Source organism: Pelodiscus sinensis, chromosome 5 (genome assembly GCF_052426305.1).
Source record: "Pelodiscus sinensis isolate ZL-2025 chromosome 5, ASM5242630v1, whole genome shotgun sequence".
Lineage (NCBI taxonomy): Eukaryota > Metazoa > Chordata > Testudines > Trionychidae > Pelodiscus > Pelodiscus sinensis.
Window position 1 is genome coordinate 133306314 of NC_143056.1, and position 19802 is coordinate 133326115.

A 19802-nucleotide genomic window follows, 5' to 3' on the forward strand; every position below is an offset into this window, starting at 1 on the left:
GCAATCAAACCTGCAAGGTGCTCAGAGGCATTACATTCATGAGGGCCATAGAAACATACATAGACATTTAGGCAGCCTGAAATAAGACAGACCCATCTGATTCCTCCCACTCGGAGATGGGGAAAAGGGAGGCAGAGAGAATTTAAGAGCCACATTTTCATACCTGTCCATTGGCACCCTGAATTCATGAATACTTTTCAAACTTCTCCCTGTGAAAAGTTTTACTGAGAAAAGCAACTACATATTGTCCAGACTGGCAGATTTTCTTATTTCAAACAATTGTCCAGTCTTCAAGGAATTACCTCATTGATGATGGAAAGTAAAAATAAAGTTGCAAACATATCATATCAGATCTGTAATATTACTTAGAAACGCCAAGAGCCCCATGTCTAGAACAGTGGACACTCCACTCCCTTAGCCCACGGGTACCAAATTACAGAAAGGGCTTAAAAATGCAAAGCTCAATACATCAGTGACAGAACTGTCCCATTGCCCTAGTACGGTGTGATGGAAATCATCTCTCTCCTCATGCCTGGACACAAAGCAGGTAACAGTAGGTACAGGAACCCCACAGAGCACAGAAAGGGCTGCAGAGTAGCAGGACGGTGCCAAAACTCCCTTTTGATCACCCACAGAAAATACACACGTCACTTTTGGAACTGGCCAATTCAATCATCACCACTGGAAAAAAGAGGGAGCTAGATTTGATGCCCCCTCCTTTCCTAATACAATTAGCTCCCTGTTTTCAAAGCACATCAAATATAATTTTATGTGCGCAGAGAGGCAATGTGTGAAAGAACCCCTGATCTCAGTAGGTACCTGCAGCCCTTGTGGGAATACCGACACATGTATAATAACAACAAGATAATAATCTAAAGTACCACCACGGGATGTGTCAAATGACATCACTATGGGGTGAGAACTGAATTGCCCTGTTTCCACTGCCCATCACTCAGCCAGCACTGAGATGAACACAATCAAGACTGGGTTAGGAGTTTGTTGATGGCTTTCTTCAGGGCATCCTTCACCTCCCTGTTCCTCAGGCTGTAGATGAGGGGGTTCAACATGGAGACCACCACTGTGTAGAACACGGAGGCTATTTTGTCGGTGTCCATGGAATAGCTGGAGGGGGGCCGGAAATACATGAAGAGTTGGGTGCCATGAAACATGCCCACGGCGCACAAGTGGGAAGCGCAGGTGGAGAAGGCTTTGCACCGGCCCTCGGCAGAGCGGATGCGCAGAATGGTGGAGAAGATACACACATAGGACAGGAGGACAATCAGAATGGTGCTCAGTGTAATGTAGCAGGTGGAGGCAAACATCACAATCTCAATGGTGTGGGTGTCAGAGCAGGAGAGCTCCAGCATTGGGGGGACGTCACAGTAGAAATGCCTGATGAGATTGGAGAGGCAGAATGACAGCCGGAATATACAGCACGTCTGTAAGAGTGAATCCACCAACCCCACAGCGCACACCCCAGCCACCAGCAGGTTACAGCGCTGTCGGGACATGATGACCGTGTACAGCAGCGGGTTACAAATGGCCACATAACGGTCATATGCCATCACAGCCAGCAAGAGACTCTCCATATCTACACAATGAACAAAGAAATACATTTGCACAGCACAGGCAGTGCGAGAAATGCTTTTCCGCTCAGCTAAGAAAATCTGTAGCATCTTAGGGGTAATGACTGAGGAACAGCAGAGATCACAGAAAGACAAATTCCGGAGGAAAAAGTACATGGGGGTTTGGAGTCGGGGGTCAATTGTAATTAACAAGATCATCCCCCCATTCCCTATGACAGTGATAATATAAATCAGTAGGAACAACACAAACAGGGGGACCTGCAGCTCCGGACGATCTGTCAGTCCTGAGAGAAAGAACTCAGTCACCTCCGAGTGATTTCCCTCTTCCATCTCCTCTGAGCCGAGGTCAGGCAGCTACAGGGATGTGGGCAGGTGAATGGCTCAGGGAACCTGTCCCTGCGCTGTAATAATGTAAGTGATGAAAAATGGAGGTCAGTTTCTTAATAAATACTAGTACTAGATCAGGGAAGGGCTTCATCCACAGAGCTAGGTATTCGCAGCTGTTCATTACATTTGTTTGATCAATTTCACACACTGCAACCATACAGGGACTCTCAGGTTAATCATCCCCCCCCACACAAACACTGCTGAGAATTGATCCGAGCAGCAAAGAGGGACTTGCTTAGATCAGAAAGGGATAATAGTAAACGAGTGTCAATCTCTCTTACTTTTATTGACAAAGGGGAGCTCTGTGGCTCGGCAAGTTATTTTGGGGTGAAAGTTGCTCACTGATATAATTAAGCTCTTTGGCGTCTGATAACGCCATTTATATTAGTCCATATGAAACCCTTGGGACGTAAAGGAAGCCAATGGCTTCCATGCCTAAAATTCCAACCAAATTTCTTATTCTTTAGCTCAAGGAGTAGGAGCCAGGACTTCAGTTCAGTGCCTCCCAATCACCATGGTGTCCGTGTGGGTGTGTGACTTTGATGCAGAACAACAGCACGTACCTGGGGAGAGCAGAGAGACGTGGCGGTGTTTCTTCATCGACAGAAACTGATACTTCGTGCAATTGGGAAGTTTTATACTGAGATCTCTGATCTATCGGGCAAGATCCCTAGAGCCACTGGGAATATCTGAGCGCAGAGATACACAACAACAAATTAACAAGGTCAGTGAATCTCAACCATGGAACTGATACCCTGGGGATTAATTTGTTGCCTTCTTTCCCCCTGTGTCCGTAACTGATGCAATTTCTGTCAGAGTTGCAGAGTTGAAGCCTGAGGGATATTTCATTCTGCTCTTGTCACTGCAAGATGGGTCCTGTGTAGAGCTGACCCAGAAAGGGTGTGTTTGTGGAGACCCACATCTTTCAACTGAAAACATTTCAGCTCAGAAATAAAACATACAGAGATTCCCCGGTACCACCTCTCACATTTCTCTGCCATGGACCTGTCTCCTAGGCTGGACTCCATCCCCCTCCCATGCCTTATGCTCTGCCCTTGTGTGGAAGTGCCCTGGGGCAGTTGAGCGAGAAGGAGAATTTGCTTTTTGGATGCAAAACAATTGCATGAACTGTAATTGGAATAAAAATCCAATTTCCCACTTTAAAACAAAAGCTTTTTCGAGAAAAATTTCCAGCCAGCCTGAGTTTAGCAACAAAGGCCCCTTTCCAGACATGGTTGGCCTTGCTTCCATCCTGGCAGGAGGGAGGACCAGGGGAAGCTACACATAAGGGTGGGGATTGAGGGCAGCATGTGCCCTGATATGTGGTGGACTATGTCCAAAGCCCCCTGCTGGAGGTTTATGCTCTAGATTTCTAAATTGCCTTCTTAAGGATTGAACTCACAACCCTGGGTTTAGGGGACCAAAGCACAAACCACCAAGCTATCCTCCCCCCTTAGTGAAAGCAAAGTTGCCACTCCCCACAATAGGAAATAAAAGTAGAGGCGAGGTCCTCCAGGCAAGCTAGAGTGGCTGCTTTTACTGCAGCCAATCAGGACCCAGCAAACCTTGTATAAAGAAGCTGCTGGGCAAAGGCCTGGCAGTTCCTCTCTGGAGCTCAAGCCAGGCAGGCCCAGGGACTGTCTGGGAAGGGAGTGGTACCTCGGACAGCTCTGAGCGGGGGCTGGTTTAAAGATCAGCTGACGCCCAGGTCCAGTGGTTGAAGACCGGCCGTGCTGGGCTATGGCGATTTGTAGAACCCTGCACAGGGTGCAGTGAGGAGTTTATCTCAAAGCCCGGGAAGAGGGCAAGGAGAGGGCAGCTTCTTGGAGGAGTTGCCCAGGGAGTGAGCAGCAATGGGCAGTGAGGACACTTAGCAGGCAACTGCTGCTTCTGGTGTCCACGGGCCGGGACCCAGAGCAGTGGTTGGGACCATGGGGCCCCTCAACTCCTGGTGGCTACAAAAGGGGATAGATAAGAAACCTGGTTCCAGGTGACCAAGAAATGGCATCTGGGATCCTTCCACACCCAGGCTACGTCTACGCTGGCATGATTTTCCGAAAATGCTTTTAATGGAAACGTTTTCCGTTAAAAGCATTTTCGGAAAAGTGCGTCTGGATTGGCAGGATGCTTTTCCGCAAAAGTACTTTGCCACAGCATGACGAATGGTGGCATGATGAATGGTGCAACATTTTACAGAGCAAGACACCTGTCAGGACCCCACAGAGGTGACTTCTGAGCACAGCTGGTTCCTCATTGTTCTTCCTGCCTGCACTTGCAATGAGTTGAGAAGGACAGCAGCAGAACCTGGCTAGAACCCTCAAACCAGATCAACTCTCACCCTGTTTGCTAAGCACGTCAATGTTCCCCTTTCACACCTCGGGAGCTACTTTTTGGGGCAGCAGAGCTTACATATAGCACTGAGGGCTTTGAGATTTGCACCCCGGAGCCTCTTTGCTCCCAGGACAAATGCCGTGAAGAGCCCTTTGCCATGGCTGTCTTTGTGGGCATGGAACCCAGAGGTCAAGAGCATCCGCTGGTCTGGGGTGTTGTATGCCCCATGAGATCTTTTTACCTGTGCTTTAATTGGTGTTTAGGGGTGTGCATGTCCCTCCTCTTGAGGTGTTTTAGCAGGTTCTATCTCCCCCCCCTTTAGGGTCCTATATTTTACTTTATAGATATTTATTTATTGTGTATTTAAAATGTTTTGTAAGCCACGTCGCATATTTGAAATAAAGAAGTGGGGTAAAAATACTTTAAATAGATACATACATAAACAAATATGACCCCATAATGAGGTGAACCTATTCCAATGTGTTGGCTGGTCACTCCTCCAAATGTCCCTTGAAGTCATTTCCCAGAATTGCTCTGGATACCACCAGCCAGACGCTTTGCCTAGTTTCTCACCAATTTATTATACTATGTACCAATATATTATAATCCCCTATAATTTCAGTAGAGTTTTTTCACTCGGTGCACAGTCAATCTGTGGAACTCCTTGCCAGAGGATGTGGTGGAGGCTAGTTCCTTAACTGGGTTCAAAAAAGAGCTAGATAGATTCAGGGAGATAAGGCCATCAATGGCTATTAGACAGGACGGGTGGGAATGGTGTCGCAGGCTCTGGAAGTGGGTGACAGGGAGGGATCATGTGAGGATTACTTGCTCTGTTCCTTCCTCTGGCGCATCTGGTATTGGCCACTAGCAGCAGACAGGATACTGTGCTGGATGGAGCATTGGCCTGACCCAGTACGGCCATTCTCATGTTCTTAGAGTTAACCCAGAGGCCCACTGCTTTAGCCTAGCTCAGAATCAGACCGAACTACAACAGGAGCACCAGCCCTTTGTACGTAAGATTTGGATTCTGCTCCTAAAACTGTTCCTCTCAAAGTGGGGGAAATCCTTTAACACCTGTGCAAATAACTCCCACGAAAGCCTCTCGGCTCTAGGTCTGGCAGATTCATGGAGAAGAGAATCACAGGGCACTAACCACTAGGTCACAAGGCCTGGTAGTGCTGAATGGAATGTGTGTCCAATACTGTCCAGCATCCTCGTGAACAACTCCGGCTCATATAAAGTCTGTCTTTTTATTGCATTGAAAATGATATACACAAACCTGGTGCTCACATAGATGTTTCTGGATATTTCAACGCAAACCCATGCGGTTTAGTTACAAAAGTGACCTCATTTATTGACTAGAGAGAGAAAGGGGGGTTTACAGGATTACAAGTCAGGAAGCATAAAAGGAATGTCTGTTGAATGTTTATTGCAACAGCTGGACATCTGAGACTGTATCTGGAAGAGAAGCCTCGGGTTTTGTGTGCCAGTAAAATGTTTCATAAGCTGTTGGCAGGGCATGGGAATTGCAGTGTATCTTCCAAACGGGAATCTCCCCAGATCCCTTGGCTAGATAAAAAGTCATACTGGAGACTTGTACCCAGACAGGAACCCCCCCTTATAACTTCCATTTTTGCTTGCCTGGAGCATGCAGGGCACACAGAACAAAGGGCCCAGGCTGCTGTGACCGTGAATAGCTGTAAATAGAGATACGCCAATTGCTGACTAAGAGGCTGCCGAGGAGTGTCCTTGACTCAAACCCATATTGATACAAACACACAGCCATCCGTGGGGGGAGGAATCTCTCACCCAGTAAAAAAATGTCTAGTACTCACAATTTAGTTATCTCTCTTGCAAGTGTAAATTACCTTGAAACTTGCTAGTAAGAACTGGCGCCACAAAACGGACCAGTACAATTTGGCATCTTAAAATAAGAAAGAGGATACGAGCCCCCAGGGGTATAAAGATGGGTCCAGCAGCACATTTACTCTGATTGTCAATCTACCATCTATCTGCTGGTTGGGTTAGGTGATTGGCCTCCCGAGGTTCCACGGGGACGCCCACCTCGTATTCGTCTTTCCTAGGAATTGAGGGACCAGCCCTGGCCTGACCCGCTGAAGTCGAGAGGCACAGAAAGGGGTAAAAATTGTACCTGGATGTGTCCTTTGTCTTAAGTGTACACATAGACTTAGAGCTCTTTAAAGATTAAGCTGTCACTTGGTACCATTATTTCTATTTTCTTTCTTTATTTTCTTTGTAACCATTTTTAAGATCTATATTTGCTAGCAGTTAAGAAATAGAGCAATAGCCATTGTAACCGTATGATTTATAAGCTTCTTTAATAAACCTGTAACTGTTTAAGTTTTAACCAGACTTCTTCAGTTGCTGTAACAGAACCAAGCACAATTTAAAGGAACTTCAGCTGGTCATAAGGGACAGGTATAGGAAGAGCTTGGGCGTTTGGATTTGTGTCACTCCCAGGTGACAGATCCGTTGGGGCATCTCTCAGTCTTTCCCAGACTTCCCACTCTGAAGGGATTCTGTATCCTAGCAGCTAAAATCTGAGGTGTAATAAGCTCATCCTATAAATAAAAGGGGCGTCTGTTGACCTGCTGGCTGCCCTCTGTGAAGGGACACAGGTCCTAGCAGTAAAGACACGGACGTTAAACTTTTTCGGGGCTCCCTTCAACCTCCTGGCTGCCCGCTGCGACAAGACTTCGTGTCTTAGCAGTTAAAGACTTGGGTGTCACACACACACACACACTGCTCTGACCGTCGGCTGACAAGACTACGGAAGACACTCTCAACTCATTTGTCATGAACACATGGCTCATCAGGAGAATAGTGCAGTATTGTATAGAAAAAGGGGTTGGATTCCCAGTCTGTTGCATGCTCAACACATCAGTGACATAACTGTCCCATTGCCCTAGCACATGGAAATCACCTCTCTCCTCACGCCTGGACACACAGCAGGTGACAATAGGTACAGGAACTCCACAGAGCACAGAAAGAGCTGAAGAGTAGCAGGAAGGTGAAAAAAACTCCCTTTTGATCACCCACAGAAATCACACACGTCACCCTTGGAACTGCCCAATTCAATCAACACCATTGGAAAGGAGAGGGAGCTAGATTTGATGCCCCCTCTTTTCCTAATACAATTAGCTCCCTGTTTTCAAAGCACATCAAATATAATTTTATGTGCGCAGAGAGGCAAGGAATGAAAGAACCCCTGATCTCAGTGGGTACCTGCAGCCCTTGTGGAAATACGGACACATGTATAATAACAACAAGATAATAATCAAAAGTACCACCACGAGATGTGTCAAATGACATCACTATGGGGTGGGAACTGAATTGCCCTTTTTCCACTGCCCATCACTCCGCCAGCACTGAGATGAACTCAATCAAGACTGGGTTAGGAGTTTGTTCATTGCTTTCCTCAGGGCGTCCTTCACTTCCCTGTTCCTCAGGCTGTAGATGAGGGGGTTCAACATGGAGACCACCACTGTGTAGAACACGGAGGCTATTTTGTCGGTGTCCATGGAATAGCTGGAGGGGGGCCGGAAATACATGAAGAGTTGGGTGCCATGAAACATGCCCACTGCGCACAAGTGGGAAGCGCAGGTGGAGAAGGCTTTGCACCGGCCCTCGGCAGAGCGAATCCGCAGGATGGTGGAGAAGATACACACATAGGACAGGAGGACAGTCACAATGCTGCTCAATATAATGTAGCAGGTGGAGGCAAACATCACAATCTCAATGGTGTGGGTGTCAGAGCAGGAGAGCTCCAGCACTGGGGGGAAGTCACAGTAGAAATGCCTGATGAGATTGGAGCGGCAGAATGACAGCCGGAATATACAGCACGTCAGTATCAGAGAATCCACCAACCCCACGGTGCACACCCCAGCCACGAGAAGGTTACAGCGCTGTCTGGACATGGTGACCGTATAGAGCAGTGGGTTACAGATGGCCACATAACGGTCATACGCCATCACAGCCAGCAAGAGACACTCAATATCTACACAATGAAGAAAGAAATACATTTGCACAGCGCAGGCAGTGCGAGAAATGATTTTCCTCTCAGCTAAGAAAATCTGCAGCATCTTAGGGGTAATGACTGAGGAACAGCAGAGATCACAGAAAGACAAATTGCGGAGGAAAAAGTACATGGGGGTGTGGAGTCGGGGATCAACTGTGATTAACAAGATCATCCCCCCATTCCCTATGACAGTGATAATATAAATCAGTAGAAACAACACAAACAAGGGGATCTGCAGCTCCGGACGATCTGTCAGTCCTGAGAGAAAGAACTCAGTCACCTCCGAGTGATTTCCCTCTTCCATCTCCTCTGAGCTGAGATCAGGCAGCTACAGGGATGTGGGCAGGTGAATGGCTTGGGGAACCTGTCTCTTCGCTGTAATATGTAAGTGATGAAAAATGGAGGTCAGTTTCTTAATAGATACTAGTACTAGATCAGGGAAGGGCTTCATCCACAGAGCTAGGTATTCACAGCTGCTCATTCTATTTGATCATTTTCACACACTGCAACCATACAGGGACTCTCAGGTTAATCATCCCCCCACACACACACAGACAAACACTGCTGAGAATTGCTCCGAGCAGCAGACAGGGACTTGCTTAGCTCCGAAAGGGATGATAGTAAATGAGTGTCGATGTCTCTAACTTCTATTGACAAAGGGGAGCACTGTGGCTCAGCAAGTTACTTTGGGGTGAAACTTGCTCACTGATATAATTAAGCTCTTTGGCGTCTGATTACGCCATTTACATTAGTCCATATGAAACCGTTGAGACGTAAAGGAAGCCAATGGCTTCCATGCCTAAAATTCCAACCAAATTTCTTATTCATTAGCTCAAGGGGTAGGAGCCTGGACTTCAGCTCAGTGCATACCAATCCCCATGGTGTGCATGTGGGTGTGTGACTTTGATGCAGGATAACAGCACGTACCTGCGGAGAGCAGAGAGAGACGTGCTGGTGTTTCTCCATTGACAGAAACTGATATTTTGTGCAATTGGGAAGTTTTATACTGAGATCTGTGATCTATGGGACAAGATCCCTGGAGCCACTGGGAATACCTGAGTGCAGCGAGACACAACAACAAATTAACAAGCTCAGTGAATCTCAACCATGGAACTGATACCCTGAGGATTAATTTGGTGCCTTTTTTCCCCCTGTGTCAGTAACTGATGCAATTTCTGTCAGAATTGCAGAGTTGAAGCCTGAGGGATATTTCATTCTGCTCTTGTCGCGGCACGCTGGGTCCTGTGTAGAGCTGAACCACAAAGGGTGTGTTTGTGGAGACCCACATCTTTCAACTGAAAACATTTCAGCTTAGAAATAAAAGACACAGAGATGCCCTGGGTACCACCTCTCATGTTTCTCTGCCATGGACCCGTCTCCCAGGCTGGACTCCATCCCCTCTCATACATGATGCTCTGCCCTTGTGTGGAAGTGCCCTGGGGCAGTTTGGAGAGAAGGAGAATTTGCTTTTTGGATGCAAAACAATTGCATTAACTGTAATTGGGATAAAAATCCAATTTCCCACTTTAAAACAAAAGCTTTTTCAAGAAAAATGTCCAGCCATCCTGAGCCCTGGGTTTAGTAACAAAAGGCCCCTTTCCAGACATGGTTGCCCTGGCTTTCATCCGGGCAGGGGCAAGGACTGGGGGAAGCTACACATAATGGGGGGGGGGGGGTGGAGTTGAAGGGAGTATGTGCCCTGATATGTGGTAGACTAGGTCCAAACCCCCTGCTAGAGATTTATGCCCTACATTCCTAAACTGCCTTCTCAAGGATTGAACTCACAACCTTGAGTTTAGCAGACCAAAGCACAAACCACCAAGCTATCCCTCCCCCTGAAAGAAATCAAAGTTGCCACTCCACACCCTAGGAAATAAAAGTAGAGGTGAGGTCCTCCAAGCAAGCTAGAGTGGCTGCTTTTACTGCAGCCAATCAGGACCCAGCAAACCTTGTATAAAGAAGCTGCCGGGCGAAGGCCTGGCAGTTCCTCTCTGGAGCTCAAGCCAGGCAGGCCTAGGGACTGTCTGGGAAGGCAGCGATACCTCGGACAGCTCTGAGCGAGGGCTGGTTTAAAGACTCAGCTGAAGCCTAGGTCCAGTGGCTGAAGACCGGCCATACTGGGCTATGGTGATTTGTAGAACCCTGCACAGGGTGCAGTGAGGAGTTTATCTCAAAGTGCCGGAAGAGGGCAAGGAGAGGGCAGCTTCTTGGAGGAGTTGCCCAGGGAGTGAGCAGCAATGGGCAGTGAGGACACTTAGCAGGCAACTGCTGCTTCTGGTGTCCATGGGCCGGGATCCAAAGCAGTGGGGGGGGGGGGGGTATGGGGCCCCTCAACTCTTGGTAGCTACAAAAGGGGGTAGATATGAAACCTCGTTCCAGGTGACCAAGAAATGGCATCTGGGATCCTTCCACACCCAGAGCCAGGGGCTGGATGATTTATTCTTTGGTCAACTATTTTAATTCTCTATTATTTTTGCCTACTTGGAGTTTTGGTAAATGGAATTTTTGCACGGCAAACTGAAAATTAATTTTGGGTCCAATTCTATCCACGCCCCGTCACAGTGCCCTGAGGTATAAAGCTCCCTGAACACCTGCTCTTCAGAGTCTAGAACGCTTTCCACTAGTCTAAAGAGCAAGAAATCATGGTGAACATGGTGATGTCGTGTGGAGTGTACATTTTTATTCTGATTATTTTTCTTCTAGAAAGAACACCTCACTCCTGAATGCCTTTTTCAATTTCAGCTCAGGGCAGACTGCTCAAGAGGATGCTCCTAAACAGTGCTGTCTCCTAAAAACTTTACATTTGTTCCTTCTTGTTTTGTAGTTGTCTCTATCTATAATACACACCAGTGTGACAGGTGGCATCTTTCCACACTGGGTGCATGGACAACAGACCAGGTAGAAAAGCAGGGGAGATGGCTTAGGTGTCTCATTTCTCTCCCAACAGAGGGCAGTGTGTGCTTGCAAAGCACATCACGTGTGTTTGTGTGTGTCATGTGAAGCCACACCTGACAGACCTGACACACACACAATATCTAGGCTATGTCTACACTCGCGGCTTCTTGCGCAAGTACAGCTGTTCTTGCGCAAGAATCTGCAGAGCGTCCACACTGCCCGCCCACTCTCACGCAAGTAAATTTACAGTACGATGTGGTAAGAGAGGGCTCCTTGTGCAAGAGCTATGCTCTTTTTTGACAGGTGTAATCCCTCTTGCTCAAGAGCTCCTGCGCAAGAGGGCAGTGTGGACGCTCAGCACGGATTCCTTGCGCAAGAAAGCCCAATGGCTAAAATGGCCACCAGAGCTTCCTTGCACAAGAAAGCGTCCACACTGCCATGGGCGCTCTTGCACAAAAGCACAGCTTGCACGTGGCAGTGTGAATGTTTTCTTGTGCAAGAGTTCTTGCACAAGAACCCTTGCGCAAGATGTTCTTGCGCAAGAAGCCACGAGTGTAGACATAGCCCTAATGTGTAGCTGAGATTATATTGATCTCCAAAGAGAGGAAGGTCTCATATAAAAATGTATCAGACTGGCCTTCAAAAGCCTGGTATAATATAACCATTACAGAGCTCAGGATATGTACTATCAACACGCTTCAATGATGAAACCAAATTGTCCAAGTGAAACAATGTTAGTTTGCCTTTGGAGGCTAATAGAGCTCAAGCCAGCTCCATCAAAGCAAAACGCTGATAAATACGAAGTTTGGCTCTCCTATGTGTGGCCAAGGGGAGAGACTATCTTTACAACGGGACATCCAGTTAATGTCTTTGTTCAAACCCAGAGAAACTATCAGATTTTCAGAGAAATGCCAGTTCTGCATTCTCTCTCTGTGATCGGCTGCTGATATTGACATAAAAAAATTCCTATTTCCTGTTTTAAGTGACATTCTAAGCATTCAGGTCTTAATGCGCTACGTCTTAATATGCTTGATGCTGTGTACTCTGCTAAATGATTTGGCAGCAGAACTAGATTTAGATTTGTATGGTTATTATTTTGTTCGTAGTTCTGCAGTAGCTACTGTAAAATAATAGAGTGAAAAAATGTCATGATTTGCTCTTGTTGAAATTCGGTTTGTTACCCTTGTTATGTGTGAGAGTAAAGCATGTGTGAGAGAAGTCTGAAGGCCATCACCAGTTGAGAAATGCTAATGGTAGGATTCAATCATGGACTAGGAGTTGCCAAAAAAGACTGCATGTCAATCTACCCTTTTGATAACCCCAGACCCTGTGGGAAAGGGCGAGCGTTTATCCATTGAGACAAGATATTTGTGATCAAGACCACCTTAGCAAGATGAACCTCTGGAGATTATGGGAAGTCTAGGCAGGAGTACTGTAGAAAGGGATCTAGGGGTCAGAGTGCACCACAAGCTAAATGTGAGTCAACAGTGTGAGACTGTTGCAAAGAAGCCAAACATGATTCTGGGATGTATTAACAGTTTTGTGAGCAAGACACGAGAAGTCATTCATCCGCTCTACTCTGTACTGTTTAGGCCTCAACTGGAGTATTATGTCCAGTTCTGGACCCCACATTTCAAGAAAGATGTGGAGAAATTGGAGAGGAGCAACAAAAATAGTGAAAGGTCTAGAAAACATGACCTATAAGGAAAGACTGAAAGAACTGAGTTTAGTTTAAAAAAGAGACAACTGAGAGAAGATGTTACCTCAACTGTCAAATATCTAAAAGGGTGTCACAAGGCGGAGGGAGAAAAATTGTTCTCCTTGGCCTCTGAGTATAGGTCAAGAAACAATGGACATACATTTCAGCAAGGGAGGTTTAGTTCCTGCCTGTTAGGGTGATTAAACACTGGAATAAATTGCCTGGGGGGTTGTGGAATCTCCATCACTGGGATATTTAAGAGCAGGTTGGACAGACACCTGTCAGGGATGATCTAGATGGTGCTTGGTCCTGCAGTGAGGTCAGGGGACTGGACTCGATGACCTCTCGAGATCCCTTCCAGTCCAAGAGTTCTATAATTCTGTGATTCTATAACATCCATCCATCAGAAAAACAACATGATAGAGCAAAACTTACTGATCCCAATGAAGGAAAACTACTATACAAAGGACCTGCTTGGCCATAATTTTGGAGGTATGTCCTGCCAAAGACTGGAGCATTGGTCCACACCGCTAGACCCCCTAGTTCTCGGTCTCTGATCAATCTAGTTGTCCCCAGACCACGGACTGGTAAATATAAAATTGATTGGTTGGACAGTGTGTGTGTGTATGTGTCTGTCTGTCTACGTGTGCATATGTTCCCTGCTTTGCCATGGTATTCTCAATAAACCCGATGCATTGCCTTTTCCCCTGTAAAATCCCATGTGCTTTCTATACACATAACAAAAATCTTTTTTGGAAGAATGACTACTTTTCAAATAAAGAACTTGGTTTCTCTTATTTCTATTTGAGCTCATCATTTGAGGTAGAGGGTTTTTCCCAGAAAAGCTCATGATTCTTTATATATGTTAGTCCAGTGGTTCTCAAACTTTTTGGGCTCTGGAACCCTTTACATGCGTAAAAATGTATTCGGAGCCCCAGCGGTCCACTGATTGTATGTGTTGTACCTATCGATGTTTCCAGTTTGTCAACCTCACGTAGCCCCTGGAGATATTTCTCAGAACTCTGGGGCTTCGCGGAGCACAGTTTGAAAAACACTGAGTTAGTCATAAGGAGCCATAGGACTCCTCATTTTTAAATACAATCAAGATTGCAATGTGTTCAGAAGCACTACGATGACGAGGCTCACAGACATTTCTGAACCCTTTAAGGAAGCAGGCATGTCTGGAGACTTGCAATCAGAGATGGACAAATGGAGGCAGAAAGAATTTAAGATCCACATTTTCATCCCTGGCTATAGGCACCCTGCATGAGTGACTGCTTTTGAAAAGGCCGCCTCCAGAGAGTTTGACTGACAACAACAGCTGCATATTGTCCAGACTTGCAGAGTTCCTTCCTTCAGACAATTCCTCCACGGTTCAAGGAATATCCACATTGACCATGGAAAGTGACAATAAAGTTGCAAACACAAAAGGTCATTTTTAAAACACTTTATATTGATGGTGCCGAGAAGGACAGGCGAGCCCAGGAGTGCAAAATCTATTTCCCTTTTCTGTGAGCATCAGCAAACACTGGAGCATCTTATCTGTTCTGTAATGTTCCCTACAGATGCGGAGATCCCCATGTCTGAGAATGGGGAGACTCCACTCCCATGGGTACCAAGCTATGGAAAGGGCTTTGAACTGCACAGGCTCAACACATCAGTGACATAACTCTCCCATTGCCCTAGCACAGTGTGATTGAAACCACCTCTCTCCTCCTTGTGCCTAGACACAAATGAGGTGACAATATGTAGAAGAAGCCCGCAGAGCACAGAAAGGGCTGCAGAGTAGCAGGACGGTGGGCAAACTGCCTTTGGTTGACCCACAGAAATCGCACGCAGCACCCTTGGAACTGCACCATGAAATCAACACAAGCAGAGAAAAGAGGGAGAGAGATTTGATGCCTCCCTTCTTTCCCAATACAATCAGCTCCCTGTTTTGAGAGCATAGAATCATAGGACTGGAAGGGACCTCGAGAGGTCATCGAGTCCAGCCCCCCGCCCTCAAGGCAGGACCAAGCTCCGTCTACACCATCCCTGACAGATGTCTATCTAACCTGTTCTTAAATATCTCCAGAGAGGGAGATTCCACCACCTCCCTTGGCAATTTATTCCAATATTTGACCACCCTGACGGTTAGGAATTTTTTCCTAATGTCCAATCTAAACCTCCCCTGCTGCACTTTAAGCCCATTACTCCTTGTCCTGTCCTCAGTAACCAAGAGGAACAAACTTTCTCCTTCCTCCTTGTGACACCCTTTTAGATATTTGAAAACCGCTGTCATGTCCCCCCTTAATCTTCTTTTTTCCAAACTAAACAAGCCCAGTTCATGAAGCCTGGCTTCATAGGTCATGTTCTCTAAACCTTTAATCATTCTTGTCGCTCTTCTCTGTACCCTTTCCAATTTCTCCACATCTTTCTTGAAATGTGGCGCCCAGAACTGGACACAGTACTCCAGCTGAGGCCTAACTAGTGCAGAGTAGAGCGGATCACAAAGACATTTACGCACGTCCCGAAGCAATAGCTAAATGCAGCCCTGATCTCAGTGGGGACCTGCAGCCCATGTTGGAATACAGACACATTTATAGTAACAACAGTATAATAAAGAACAATACGACCATGGGCTGTATCAAATGACATCACTATGGGCTGGGAACTGAATTCACCTGTTTCCACTGCCCATCGCTCAGTCAGCACTGAGATGAACAGTTTCAGGGACTGGTTAGGAGTTTGTTCACGGCTTTCCTTAGGGCGTCCTTCACCTCCCTGTTCCTCAGGCTGTAGATGAGGGGGTTCAACAGAGGGATCACCAGTGAGTAAAACACTGACGTGATATTGTCTGTGTCCATGGAGTAACTGGAGCTGGGTCGGAAATAGATGAAAAGGAGGGTGCCATATAATATGACCACTGTAGTCAAGTGGCAAGCGCAGGTGGAGAAGGCTTTGTACCGGCCCTCGGCAGAGCGGATCTGCAGGATGGTGGAGATGATACAGACATAGGAGAGGAGAATGATCACAAGGCTGATCACTACAGTGTAGCACATGGAAGCAATTAAGGCAATCTCGGTGGTGCGGGTGTCAGAGCAGGAGAGCACCAGCAGAGCCGAGATGTCACAATAGAAATAACTGATGCGGTTGGAGCGGCAAAACGACAGCTGGAATGTACAACTTGTGAGTATCAACGCATCCATTAACCCCACGGCACACACCCCAGCCACAAGCTGGTCACAGCGCTGCTGGGACATGGTGACCGTATAGAGCAGCGGGTTACAGATGGCCACATAACGGTCATACGCCATCACAGCCAGCAAGAGACACTCAATATCTGAAAGTAAGATAGAGAAAAACATTTGCACTGCACAGGCAGCATGAGAAATGCTTTTCCTTTCAGCAAAGAAATTCTGCAGCATCTTAGGGCCACTAACCGTGGAATAACAGAGATCACAGAAAGACAAAGTCCTGAGGAATAAGTACATGGGGGTGTGGAGTCGGGAATCAATGGTGATTAACAAGATCATCCCCCCATTCCCCATGACAGTGATAACATAAATCAGTAGGAACAACAGAAAGAGAGGGACCTGCAGGTCTGGACGATCTGTCAGTCCTGAGAGAATGAACTCAGTCACCGAGCGATTTCCCTCTTCCATCTCCTCTAAGGTAGATCAGGCAGCTACAGGGATGTAGCTCAGTCAACCTAACCCTTCGCTGTAATGTAATGAAGAAAAATGAAGATCAGTTTTTTTAGTGGACACTAGTAGCAGTGCAGGGAAGGGAATAGTCCACAGAGCCAAATGTTCACAGGTAGTCACTCTGGTTGTTCCCTACAATGCTAACACTGTACACATAGAAGGACATGAAGGGTTTTCGTGCCCCCCAAACAATTACCCCTGTTGAGGAATCCAAGCGGCAGACTGCTACTTGTGCCACTGTCGGGAAGAGAATCAGGGTGAACCCATTCGGGATTAAACTTAGTCACTGCGATAATTAAGCTCTTTGGTACCTAATAACTGGACGACCTTCCTCCTCCCCCCCCCGCCCCCGCATTAGCCTGTATGAAACCTCTGAGACATAAATAAAGGTGCCAGTTTCTGCGATTACCCAACAAATTTTTCATTTCTTTAGCTCAATGGGTAGAAGCTGGAACTTCAGTTCAGTGCCTGCCGATCACCATGGTGTCTGTGTGGGTGTCTGACTCGGATGCAGGACAACAGCACGTAACTGCGGAGAGCAAGGAGAGACAGGGTGGGTTTTCTCCATCGACAGAAATTGACACTTTGGTATAATTGGGAAGTTTTATACTGAAATCTGTGATCTATGGGACGAGATCCCTAGATCCACTGGGAATACCTGAGCTCAGAGACACAACAACAAATTAATGAGCTCAGTGAATCTCAGCCTTGGAACTGATACCCTGGGGATTAATTTGGCGCCTTTATCCCCCCTTGTGTCAATAGGTGATGCAAGTTGCAGAGTCCAAGCTTGAGGGATCTTTCATTCTGCTCTTGTCACTGCAAGCTGGGTCCTGTGTAGAGCTGACCCAGAAGGGGCGTGTTTGTGGAGAGAAACATCTTTCAGCTGAAAACTTGATATTTCAGCTCAGAAACAAAACCCACGGAGATGCCCCAGGTACCTCATCTCACCCTTCTCTGCCTTGGCTGGGCTCCCAGACTGGACTTCATCCCCTCTGATGAAGGATGGTCTGTCCTCCTGCAGAACTGCCCTGGGACATCACTAGAGTTCCTGTTCTCGCCAAACTGTTGCTGTGGGATTGGCTTTTTTGAAGGAAAGAATTCCATAAAAATCTGGTTGAACTGAAACTCCAATTTTCCACCTAAACATATTTCCAGCTAAATTGATCCTTGGATTTGGAAACAAAACACCTGTCTGCAGACATGTTTGGCCTGACTTCCACCCAGGCAGGGGCAAGGACTGGTGTAGGAGCGGTACGCGATGGCATAGATTTGGGGGAGTGTGTCTCCTTGCATGCCCCCTGTAAGGGGGTGGACTTGGCCCAAAACCTGCCAGAGGCTTGTGGCTTTGCCACTCCCCACCCCAGCGGAAAAAGTAGGGGAGAGGTCCTCCAGGCAAGCTAGAGTGGCTGCTTCTGCTGCAGCCAATCAGAGCCCACCAAGCCTGTGTAAAGAAGCTGATGGGACAGGGTCTGGCAGTTCCTTTCTGAAATTCAAGTCTGGCAGCACCAGGGAGGCACTGGGAAGGCAGCGGTACCTTGGACAGCTCCATGTGGGAGCTGGTTTGCAGACTCAGCTGAAGCCCAGGTCCGGTGGCTGAAGACCGGCCATGTTGGGCTACGGCAAATTGCAGAACCCTGGACAGGGTGCAGTGAGGACTTAATTTCAAACCCGATAAGTGGGAGCAGATTTTTCAGGAGGTGACCCAGGGAGTGAGCAGCAATGGACACTGAGGACACTAAGCAAGCAACTGCTACTTACAGCATCCCTGAGCTGGAATCCAGAGCAGTGGGTGGGGCTAGAGGCCCTCTCAACTCCTTGTGGTTGCAAAAGGGAGCAGGAAAAATGCCTGATCCCAGGCGACTGTAAAGAAAGGGCCTCTGGCATCTTTTCATTCCCCGTGCCGATGTGGGGAGAGGAGCTTGTGGGGACACCTGTCCTCAGCCAAAAGTGGTGAGACCTTTACACCCCCATTTGCACCTGCTCCTGCTGACCATCATCCCTTGATACAGTGACTAGACACTGGGTGAAACCAGACGTGGGTGAAACTATCCACACAAAGGCTGCGTCTAAATTGGCATGATTGTCCGCATTTTCGGAACAGAGCGTCTAGATTGGCACGGGCACTTTTCCGCAAAAGCACTTTTAGCCAGCGGGACTTTTTTGCTCAAAACAGTACTATGCTGTCTACAGTGGCCCTGTTGCGCAAATGATTTGCGAAAGAAGGCTTTTGTCCAAATGGGAGCAGCATAGTATTTCCGCAAGAACATTAACGATCTTACATGAGATCATCAGTGTTCTTGCGGAAATTCAAGTGGCCAGTGTAGACAGCTGGCAAGTTTTTCCACAAAAGCAGATAAGTTTGCGGAAAAACTGGCCCGTCTAGACACAGCCATGGTGTTTGTAGTTTTTTGGCTGGCTGTGAAATGCGATATCCAGTTAATATCTTTGTTCAAGCCCAGGGAACCAGTTGGATTTGCAGAGGAATGCCAATCCTGCACTCTCTCTCCATGGTTGGCTGCTGAAATTGACATAAAAAAGCCCCTATTTCCTGGTTTGGGTGACAATCGAAGAATACAAGTCTTCGGCTACGTCTACACTATGACTTTTCTCAGAAAAAATATGCTAATGAGGGACACATTTGCATAAGTCGCGATCTCATTTCCATATTTTCTGCCGATCCATGTTTGCACTCGCAGTTTTTCCGCAAAAACAAGCAGTGTAGATGTTTTCTTTTTGCACAAAAGCCTCGTTTTCTGCAAGATATTTTAGCCCCCAAAAAGGGGGGTTGTGCAAAAAGAAAATGACCACGCTGCTTGTTTTTGCGGAAAAAACGCTAGTGCAAACATGGATCGGCAGAAAATATGGAAATGAGATCACAACTTATGCAAATGAGTCCCTCATTAGAATATTTGCAGAGAAAACTCCAAGTGTAAAGGTAGCCTTAATGTGCCAACTCTTATTATGTTTGATGGTGTATATTCTGGCAAACCATCTGGAAATAGAAATAGATTTAGATGTTTGTGGTTATTCTTTTGTTTATAGCTCTGGAGTAGCTACTGTAACATAATAGAGGGAGAGAATGTCATGATCTCCTCTTTAGAAATGTGGTTTGTAACCATTGTTATATGTATGAGGAAGGAACATGTAGGAGATAAGTGTGAAGACGTCCATCGGAG

At 46.8% G+C, this 19802-nt stretch overlaps 3 protein-coding genes across 3 annotated transcripts; all 3 read right to left on the reverse strand.

Annotated features, from left to right (window-relative positions):
• Positions 1-977: 977 nt before the first annotated feature.
• LOC149524418 (olfactory receptor 5AR1-like) lies at positions 978-1916 on the reverse strand. The gene has a single exon (XM_089778244.1). The coding sequence runs from the start codon at positions 1914-1916 to the stop codon at positions 978-980; it is 939 nt and encodes a 312-aa protein (XP_089634370.1).
• A 5792-nt stretch (positions 1917-7708) lies between these two features.
• Positions 7709-8647, reverse strand: LOC149524419 (olfactory receptor 5AR1-like). The gene has a single exon (XM_089778245.1). It carries the CDS (start codon positions 8645-8647, stop codon positions 7709-7711), a length of 939 nt encoding a protein of 312 aa, XP_089634371.1.
• A 6998-nt stretch (positions 8648-15645) lies between these two features.
• Positions 15646-16581, reverse strand: LOC149524420 (olfactory receptor 5W2-like). Its single transcript, XM_089778857.1, has one exon. The coding sequence runs from the start codon at positions 16579-16581 to the stop codon at positions 15646-15648; it is 936 nt and encodes a 311-aa protein (XP_089634983.1).
• Between the last annotated feature and the right edge of the window lie 3221 nt (positions 16582-19802).

Coding starts and splice junctions, on each gene's coding strand:
- LOC149524418 (XM_089778244.1), bottom strand. CDS start 1,916: ATGGAAGAGGGAAATCACTCGGAGGTGACTGAGTTCTTTCTCTCAGGA.
- LOC149524419 (XM_089778245.1), bottom strand. CDS start 8,647: ATGGAAGAGGGAAATCACTCGGAGGTGACTGAGTTCTTTCTCTCAGGA.
- LOC149524420 (XM_089778857.1), bottom strand. CDS start 16,581: ATGGAAGAGGGAAATCGCTCGGTGACTGAGTTCATTCTCTCAGGACTG.